Source organism: Entelurus aequoreus, linkage group LG13 (genome assembly GCF_033978785.1).
Source record: "Entelurus aequoreus isolate RoL-2023_Sb linkage group LG13, RoL_Eaeq_v1.1, whole genome shotgun sequence".
In the NCBI taxonomy this organism is placed as follows: domain Eukaryota; kingdom Metazoa; phylum Chordata; class Actinopteri; order Syngnathiformes; family Syngnathidae; genus Entelurus; species Entelurus aequoreus.
Window position 1 is genome coordinate 48,303,162 of NC_084743.1, and position 10,570 is coordinate 48,313,731.

At 42.6% G+C, this 10,570-nt stretch overlaps 1 protein-coding gene across 2 annotated transcripts in view; it reads left to right on the forward strand.

Annotated features, from left to right (window-relative positions):
* The first annotated feature begins 98 nt into the window (after positions 1 to 98).
* Positions 99 to 10,570, forward strand: part of ap1s3a (adaptor related protein complex 1 subunit sigma 3a) — a 40,385-nt gene continuing 29,913 nt past the window's right edge. For both annotated transcript variants that reach the window (XM_062068598.1, XM_062068599.1), the window contains exon 1: positions 99 to 252. In XM_062068598.1, the coding sequence (XP_061924582.1) occupies positions 250 to 252 (3 nt within the window). In that variant the 5' untranslated portion in view covers positions 99 to 249. The remainder of the gene's footprint in view (positions 253 to 10,570) is intronic.

Genomic DNA, 10,570 nt, shown 5'->3' on the forward strand with positions numbered 1-10,570 from the left:
GTACCCATAGGGACTGCACCGCATTCAAACAATGTGCCTTCTGTACACACACACACACACACACACACACACCCACACACACAGTAGTGTGTGTGGGTGTGTGTGTGTGTGTGTGTGTGTGTGGGGCAAAGGTGTGACCGCACATTGTGGACTGCATCAGACAAGGAGGACTGAGACTTAAAGGACTTTTTTTTTCTTTTCACCACTGCAGGATTTAAGTTCCATGATTGAGAGACAATCTGAGACAAAATGGTGAGTGTCAGCTGCTTGTGAAAGTCACTACTTGTTTATTTGAGAAAGTCAAGTTCATTTGAAAGTTTATGTCTGACTCCACCAAAACACACAAAAAAACTTTTGGATGAGGATAATTTTGGCGCTTAGACCATTTTTTAAAAATACATTTTTAATAATGTGCTATAATGTGTAATTAGGTATTAGACTAGTCAGTTATAACACAAAACTTAGCATATATTGACCTACATTAGTTTATTGTTGGTGTTTTTAATATACAAAACGTGTTTTGTACATTTAAAGTTTCTGTACATGAACCTTTTTAACCTGTCTGTGCCGTGAAAAAAGAAATCGAACAAATATTTCATTTTTTTATAGTGACTTATTTTAAATGGTAAATTGCTATTTAAAAATGTGAATGCTGAAAAGCGTTTAAGTAGCCCTTAAACAACAGAGTTTAGATCAGTAATAAATACAGTACCACGGTATTATTATATAGTGCAGAATTGTATTGCAATGCTTTATCAGTATCATGCAGTGTTGTGCTTCAAACCCCACTTCAAAAAGCTGTGAGCTGCAACAGGTGCCAATTTTAACCATTTTAATCTTGACTTTTTTTATATAGTATTTATTTATTCATTTGACAGGGAAATCCTAATACAGGTAATGAGAAATGTCAGCACAAATTGTTGCATTCATTTTTGTTTTTTAGGTAGAATTGTCTCCTTGATGTTGCTGATCAATTAAAAATAAGTATTATTTATTTATATATTTAATCTTGTTTTTAAAATTTTAAATAAGGATAAATTAAAATGTATATATTTTCTGTTACGAACTAAAAAACAATGTTAGTAAAGTTATTCTTTGTTGTAAGTTGATGTATATTTATTTAGTCTTTTTGGTTTTCTTTAATGTCAATAAGGGTACAATGTTATGCAGAGATGTACTTATAACCATTTTATAGACAAATGAAACTATTCATAGCCTCGGTGGAGAGTGGGGTGGGGGCGTGAAATGTTTTGTACTTCCTAAAGGGGGCGTAACAGAAAATAATTGAGAAGCACTCGTTTACAGTAACATACCAGCAGCTGAGGATGTAAATACAATTTAACAATGATTGACCCCGATAGGGACAAGCGGTAGAAAATGGATGGATGGATGAATGGATTGCCATTTATTTTTGTAGTAAACAATTGTATGATACAACTGTAAAAATTACACATTTCAAACCCAATAAAAACTGTATCAAAAAGTGACATCAGTGTGTAAAGGATATCACCACATGGGCTCAGGAACACTTCAGAAAACCACTGTCAGAAACCACAGTTGGTCACTACATCTGTAAGTGCAAGTTAAAACTACTATGCAAAGCAAAAGCTATTTATCAACAACATCCATAAACACTGCCAGTTTTGCTGGGCCCGATCTCATCTAAGATGAGGCTGATGCAAGGTGGAAAAGTGTTCTGTGGCCTGACAAGTCCACATTTCAAATTGTTTTTGGAAACCGTGGACGTCGTGTCCTCTGGACCAAAGAGGAAAAGAACCATCCGGATTGTTATAGGCACAAAGTTCAAAAGCCAGCATCTGTGATGGTATGGGGGTGTATTAGTGCCCAAGACACGGGTAACTTACACATCTGTGAAGGCGCCATTAATGCTGAAAGGTACATACAGGTTTTGGAGCAACATATGTTGCCATCCAAGCAACGTTATGTCACAGTCTCTGTCTGTGTCTGTTTGTCTCTGTGTTTGTCTTTGGGAGAGTGGGCGTGTTTTGGGCGTAGGCGTGGCTCCAGCTCTCAGCATGGCACAGCTGATCCCAGCAACCTAATCACTCACCTGCCTGCCATCAACTCATCACCTGCAGCCTTCAAATGTTTGGACTTCACTCGGCGCGATCGCCAGATCGTTCACCTTTCTACATGTGTTCCCTACCGCCGTGTGTGCCTGCTCAGCCTGCTAGCCTCAGCCTGCTAGCCTCAGCCTGCTAGCCTCAGCCTGCTAGCCTCAGCCTGCTTGCCACAGCCTGCTAGCCTCAGTGTGCTCTCCTGGACTGCCAAGCCAAGGACTACGAGCTCCCTCCTTTCCCTCTGGTTTTATTAATTATAACCCTTGAACTTTAATTCTGCTTGTCTTTTCTGCATTTGGGTCCACCAGTTTTACCAACCGTGACAGAACGATCTGGCCCTTTTCAATGGACCCAGCAGATTTTGACCGTGTGAGAGAGGCCCTTGCCAATCAAGGACAGCGTTTGGGAAACCATGACCAACTACTGCAGAAACTTATTGACCAGATGTCACACGTTTACACCCAGCTCACCACTCTCATCAATCAACAAGCTCAACAACAACCCGAACCACCTGCACCACCTGCACCCCATGCTGTGCCTGCTGCAGAGCCACACACCCCCCCGCCTGATAAGTACTCTGGCAATCCTAGCACTTGTCGTGAATTTTTAACTCAGATCTAGCTTGCTGTTGATGCTCAGCCCTCTCGCTTTGGCCGTGAGGCAGCCAAAATCACTTACGTGGCCAACCTGCTACAGGGGCCCCCTTTGAGCTATTTCAATGCCCTTTGGGAGCAAGGATCCCCTGCAGTCCAGTCCTTTGCTGCTCTATCTGCAGAACTGAAGCGGGTCTATGACCACCCCATACGAGGGCAGCAAGCAGGTCAGCAGTTGTTGCGACTTCGTCAAGGGAAAAGCTCAGTAAGAGAATTTGCCTGTGAATTCCGGTCCCTAGCGGTGGAGTCTGGCTGGAATGACAAGGCCCTTCTCACCTTCTCCCAGATTTGTCAAAGGTTCCCTCTGTCTACCATGACTTAGAAGAGGCCTTCAGCAAGCAACACGCACTGTCCCTCCCTCCGCACCGCCCTTATGACTGTGCCATTGACCTGCTTTCAGGAGCTCCCCTGCCTTCCAGTCGGTTATACAACCTGTCCCGCCCTGAGAGAGAGGCGATGGAAAAGTACATCCATGACTCATTGGCTGCAGGCATTATTCGACCCTCATCTTCCCCACTCGGTGCAGGTTTTTTCTTTGTGGGAAAGAAAGATGGCACTCTACGTCCCTGTATAGATTTTCGAGGGTTGAATAATATCACCATTAAAAACAAATACCCACTGCCTTTGCTGGCATCTGCCTTTGAACCCCTCCAAGGAGCGACTGTGTTTTCCAAGTTAGACCTTCGCAATGCCTACCATTTGATTCGAATCCGAGCTGGTGATGAATGGAAAACAGCCTTTAAGACTCCCCTTGGTCATTTCGAATACTTGGTTATGCCTTTTGGCTTGACTAATGCCCCATCAGTTTTTCAAGCTCTGGTGAACGATGTCCTTCGAGACCTGATTAACCGCTCCGTCTTTGTGTACCTGGATGATATCCTGATTTTCTCCCGCAACTCGTAGGAACATGTGGTTCATGTCAGACAAGTGCTCCAGCGCCTTCTTGAGAACAAGCTCTACATTAAAGCAGAAAAATGTGAGTTACATGTTCAGTCCACAAGGTTCCTCTGGTTCATCGTTGAGAGTGGTCAAGTGAAGGCAGACCCCAAAAAGGTGCGAGCTGTGGTAGACTGGCCTCAACCAACCTCAGTTAAACGTCTCCAGGGCTTTCTTGGCTTTGCGAACTTTTATCGCCGGTCAACAGTCAAGTGGTCGCACCCCTCACAAGACTCACATCTCCGTCGGTCCCATTCACTTGGACAGCAGAGGCTGACGCGGCTTTCAAGGAGCTTAAGAGACGTTTTACCACAGCCCCTGTCCTGATTCATCCTGACTCCTCACGCCAGTTCATCTTGGAAGTCGATGCCTCAGAGTCTGGAGTGGAGGCTGTACTATCCCAGCGTTCTGCCAAGGACCAGAAGCTCCATCCTTGCGCGTTCTTCTCATATCGGCTAGAACCTGCAGAGCGCAATTATGATGTAGGTAACAGGGAGCTGCTGGCTGTCAAACTCGCTCTGGAAGAATGGAGGCACTGGCTTGAGGGAGCAGAACACCCATTCATCATCTGGACAGACCATAAAAACCTGACCTACATTCAGTCTGCCATGCATCTCAATTCCTGTCAGGCCCGGTGGGCTTTGTTTTTTGGTCGATTCCGCTTCACACTGACCTACCGTCCAGGATCCCACAACGTCAAGTCGGATGCTCTGTCACGTCAGTTCACTTCGGAGGGTCCCACCAGTCCTGAGCCTATCCTTCCGGCGTCTTGTGTGGTGGCCGCAGTGACTTGGGAGATTGAGTCGGTGGTCCGAAGGGCTCAGCAAGACCAACCAGACCCGGGTAATGGTCCTGATAACCGCCTCTTTGTGCCTGACGCTGCACGTTCACAGGTTCTTCTGTGGGCACACACTTCCCTGTTTGCCTGCCACCCAGGAGTTGGCCGCACCATGACTCTCCTCAAGCGACACTTTTGGTGGCCTACCATGAATGCTGATACCCGTGCCTTCGTGTCTGCCTGTACTGTGTGTGCCCGTGGAAAATCCTCCAATCGACCACCTGCTGGCCTACTCCATCCCTTGCCAGTCCCAAGCCGCCCCTGGTCTCATATTTCACTGGACTTTGTCCCTGGCCTCCCGCCTTCTCAGGGAAATTCTGTTATCCTCACTATAGTGGACAGATTTTCCAAATCAGTGCATTTCGTGGCTCTACCCAAACTCCCCACGTCCCTGGAAACAGCCAACCTCATGGTCCAGCATGTGCGCCGTCTTCATGGAATTCCTTCAGATGTGGTCTCGGATAGAGGGCCTCAGTTTATTTCGGAGGTTTGGAAGGCTTTCTGTCGGGCCATTGGAGCCACTGTGAGTCTGACTTCGGGTTATCACCCTTAGTCAAATGGGCAAACGGAACGGGCAAATCAAGACCTAGAAGCGGCCCTCCGATGTGTCGTTGCTAAGAACCCCTCCTCCTGGAGCACCCACCTGGAATGGGTTGAGTATGCCCACAACTCATTACCCTGTGCGGCCACGGGAGTGTCACCATTTGAGGTATCTTTAGGTTACCTACCTCCGTTGTTTCCTGCTGAGGAGGATGACATCTCCGTACCTTCAGTCCAGGCTCAGATGCTGCGTTACCGCAAGGTGTGGAAAGATGCTCGTGCTGCCCTCCTCAGCTCTGTGGACCGAAATCGTCGGTATGCTGACCGACACCGAAGTCCGGCACCTGTATACCAGCCTAGTCAGCAGGTGTGGCTTTCCTCTAGAGACCTTCCCTTGAAGGTGGACTCAAACAAACTTGCACCCCGGTATGTTGGCCCTTATGAAATCATTTCCATCATCAATCCAACAGTAGTTAAGCTCAAAGTACCTGCACGCTGGAGGGTCCATCCAACCTTCCATGTCTCCCAACTGAAGCCTGTTTCGACCAGCCCACTGTCTCCCCCTGATACGCCCCCTCCCACCCCCCCGTGTCATCGACGACCACCCAGCCTACACAGTCCGGCAGCTTCTGGATGTGCGCCGTCGGGGTAGAGGTCTGCAGTACCTGGTGGACTGGGAGGGGTATGGACCTGAGGAGTGTTGCTGGGTGCCACGCAGCTTCATCCTGGACCCTTCCCTCATCTTGGCCTTTCACCGCAGTCACCCGGGCAAGCCTGGGGGATCGCCTGGAGGCGTTCCTTGAGGGGGGGGGGCACTGTCACAGTCTCTGTCTGTGTCTGTTTGTCTCTGTGTTTGTCTTTGGGAGAGTGGGCGTGTTTTGGGTGTAGGCGTGGCTCCCGCTCTCAGCCTGGCACAGCTGATCCCAGCAACCTAATCACTCACCTGCCTGCCATCAACTCATCACCTGCAGCCTTCAAATGTTTGGACTTCACTCGGCGCGATCGCCAGATCGTTCACCTTTCTACATGTGTTCCCTACCGCCGTGTGTGCCTGCTCAGCCTGCTAGCCACAGCCTGCTAGCCTCAGCCTGCTAGCCTCAGCCTGCTAGCCTCAGCCTGCTTGCCACAGCCTGCTAGCCTCAGTGTGCTCTCCTGGACTGCCAAGCCAAGGACTACGAGCTCCCTCCTTTCCCTCTGGTTTTATTAATTATAACCCTTGAACTTTAATTCTGCTTGTCTTTTCTGCATTTGGGTCCACCAGTTTTACCAACCGTGACACGTTATCAAGGACGCCCCTGCTTATTTCAGCAAGACAATGCCAAGCCACAAGTTACAACAGCGTGGCTTCATAGTAAAAGAGTGCGAGTACTAGACTGGCCTGCCTGTAGTCCAGACCTGTCTCCCATTGAAAATGTGTGGTGCATTATGAAGCCTAAAATACCACAACAGAGACCCTAGACCAGGGGTCACCAACCTTTTTGAAACCAAGGGCTACTTCTTGGGTACTGATTAATGCGAAGGGCTACCAGTTAGATACACACTTAAATAAATTGCCAGAAGTAGCCAATTTGCTCAATTTACCTTCAACTCTGTTATTATTAATAATTAATGATATTTATTTTTTGTAGAAACACTGATCATCTTAATGATTTCTCACAATAAATATATATAGAAACAGATAAATATCAGTATGCAACACTTTATTTTTATATTTTCTCTAAGTGCACATTTTTCAAATTGAACATTTTCAAATGATCACTTCTAAGACAGTCTTGTGAAATCACAATATCCCATTTTAACTACCTAGCCACTAACATTTTTTAACAAATCATGAATTACTTTGCACCATGTTTGTACAAATAATAACTCATGTAAAATACAAAAGTAAACTCTCAAATTTTTAAATCATGTCACACTTTGAACTGGACACCAAATCTGTTATCTGTTTCTTTGTCAGTTAGTGGGAAGCCTGGCATTGCATGCTGTTAACTAGTGTGTTGTACTCTGGTGTGTAACTTGACACTGCAACTCTGAGTGAGTCTTGCAGATGTGCATCAGTGAGGCGTGTTCTGTGTTTGTTCTTGATGAAGTTCATGTCAGAAAAGGCTGATTCACAAAGATAAGATTTTTCCTCATTGTTTGCGGAACCTTCTTAATCTTTTGGACATATTTTCACAGCAATCTGGCCTTAAGCTTAATTATGATAAATGTAAAATGTTAAGGATCGGAAATCTAAAGGGAACGTCCTTTCGAATGGAATGCAAAGTGCCTGTTTTGTGGACAGATGGACTAGTTAACATACTTGGTGTTGTTGTCCCAGAAAATCTGGAAGATCTAGGCTCAGTAAATTATGATAATCGACTAAGAAAGCTGGACAAAATTATGCAATTATGGAAAGGGAAATCCTTAACCTTGTATGGTAAAATGTCTATTGCCAACTCGTTAATTATTCCTCAATTTATTTATTTGTTTTTGTCATTACCAGCTCCATCACAAAACTTTTTTAAGATTTATGAGCGGAGGTTCTTCGATTTTGTCTGGAACGGCAAACCAGAAAAGATTAAAAGAAAGGTTTTGTACAAAGAGTATGAATATGGGGGCCTGAAACTTCTCAACCTTGAAGCTATGTGTCTGTCTTTAAAAGCATCAATTGTTCCAAAGATGTATTTAAACATTGAGTGGCACACAAATGTCCTGTTGGACAAAAAACATGTACAGTATCAAAAGAAATTGTATCCTTTTTTACAAGTGATCCCCTCCCAGAGAGTCTGCTGGAAAACATGGCGGGGTTCATAAAGGAAACAATCCACTCATAGTGGTGTTTTCAATTTTATGTGCCAGAAAAAAGAGACAATATTTTGCAGCAGTTAATATGGATGAACTCTAATATTGTAATAGATGGAAAGCCTTTCTTTTGGAAAAATATGTTTGAAAGAGGAATCATTTTTGTCAATGATACCAATGAGAATGGTAAAATTATGAAGTATGATGAATTTAGAGCTATGTATGGTGATGCTTGCTCAAGCTTTTCATTTTATCAACTAACTGGAGTAATTGGAAAAAGATGGAAACAAATAATTAATTATGGAACTACTAAATTATTAGTTTGTAAACCTCTAATAAGAAATTCTAGTTGGCAAAAAGGAACTAAAATAAATAGAAAAATATATAATTTTTATTTAATAAAGAAATCTTTGAAGGCTGCCTCATACAACACAAATGGAAAATGGCAGGACTTTTTTGACTGCCCGTTGCCATGGGATGCCATATTCAAACTAATCTATAAAACCACTATCTATGTGCAAAATCGTTATTTTCAAATTAAAATTATTTATAACTTCTTACCCACAGGGAAAATGTTAAAATTATGGAATATGACAGAGTCAGATGATTGCCAATTTTGTTGTCAGGAGCCTGAATCCACCCTGCATTTGTTTTGGTATTGTCATATTGTGTCTTTGTTTTGGGTGGAAGTTGAAAAAATGTGTTTAAGGATTGGTTTGTTTATGAAGCTTAATGTGGTTTCTGATAAATAAATAAAAAACATTTTCTTGGATAAAAAATAAAGTAAAACAATATAAAAAAAATTACATAAAAAATAGTAATTAATGAAAATGTTAGTGGACCAGCAGCCTATACAATCATGTGTGCTTCAGGGACTGTGTCCCTTGCAGATGTGTTGTCTATGTTGTGGGAACCAGAATATTGGTAGCAGAAAGAAATAACCCCTTTTGTGTGAGTGGGTGTGGATGAGTGTGCATGGGGGAGGTTGTTTGGGTTGATGCACTGATTGAAAGTGTATCTTTTGTTTTTTCTATGTAGATTTAATTTAAAAAAAAAAAAAAAAAAAAAAAAAAATTTAAATTTTTTTTTTTTTTTTTTTTTTTTAGAACAGGCCCGCGGGCGACTCATCTGGTCCTTACGGGCGACCTGGTGCCCGCGGGCACCGCGTTGGTGACCCCTGCCCTAGACTGTTGAACAACTTAAGCTGTACATCAAGCAAGAATGGGAAATAATTCCACCTGAAAAGCTTCAAAAATTGGTCTCCTCAGTACCCAAACGTTTACTGAGTGTTGTTAAAAGGAAAGCCATGTAACACAGTGGTAAAAATGCCCCTGTGCCAACTTTTTTGCAACGTGTTACTGCCATTAAATTCTAAGTTAATGATTTGCAAAAAAAAATAAGTTTCTCAGTCCGAACATGAAATATCTAGTCTTTGCAGTCTATTCAATTGAATATAAGTTGAAAAGGATTAGCAAATCATTGTATTCTGTTTTTATTTAGGAAATTACACAACGTGCCAACTTCACTGGTTTTGGGTTTTGTACTTTTGTAATTGTTTCCCATACCTCCACACAACAATTATTACATACTGACACCAGAGAACAGTAAAATGTAGAGAGAGTATATTATATATAGATTAAATAACTTTGGTCCCAGTATTGACCCCTGGGATACACCACAATCCAGTGACGTACGACAAGGTTCATAGATGGTGAGGCACTGGCATTATAAAAAAACACTTTTTGTGCTCTAATCAATTTAATACAAGATGTTCGCTATGACGATAAAGGTAATTATTCACTTTACAGATCTTGTTTTCAGAAAGTTCTTAATTACATTTATTTGGTTTTATAACATTGAAAAACATTTGTGGTCTTACTGTCATCTGCAGAAGAAGTACATGCACATTTCTACAAGGAGCTCGGTTACTTTGTTGGTAAAAGTCAGTCCTGCTTTCTTTTAGTTTTAAAAGATTCTCAGCCGCTTGCTGATAATGTTTTGCACTTCCCGTCCACCGCAGCTGTGCCTCCTTGTAGAAAGACGGCACAGACACGCCTCCTCCTTGTCACAGTCCCGCTTACAGTGTAACCCGGAAAGTATTCACAACGCTTTACTTTTTCCACAATTTCTTATGTTGTTATTTAATTACAAATGTAATTGAATTCATTTTTGTCCTCAAAATTCTACACACACTACCCCATAATGACAATGTAACACAAATCATGTCAATCTATGTGACAAAGGTTTTCCTTGCAAATGTATTAAAAATAAAAAAAACTAAGACATCACATATAAATAAGTATTCACAGCCTTTGTCATGAAGCTCAAAAGTGAGATCAGGGGCATCCTTTTTCAACTGATCATCCTTGAGATGTTCCTTCAGCTCAATTGGAGTCACCTGTGCTAAATTCAGTTGATTGGACATGATTTGGAAAGGCACACACACTGTCTAGATCAGGGGTCCCCAAACTACGGCAAACCGGATCCGGCCTGCCAGCATCCAAAATCTGGCCCGCTGGAATTCCCAAGTTAAAACATAAAAAAAAAAAAAAAAATTATATATTTTTTAAATTATTATTATCTTTTTAAAATCTGTCCTTTCTAATCCATTTTCTACCGCTTGTTACTCTCTGTGTCTCCTAGCCGCTCAGGCAAATCATATTGTCTAAAAATGCATCATCGCACTCGGAATATATATTTATACATATATATATATATATATATATATATATATATAT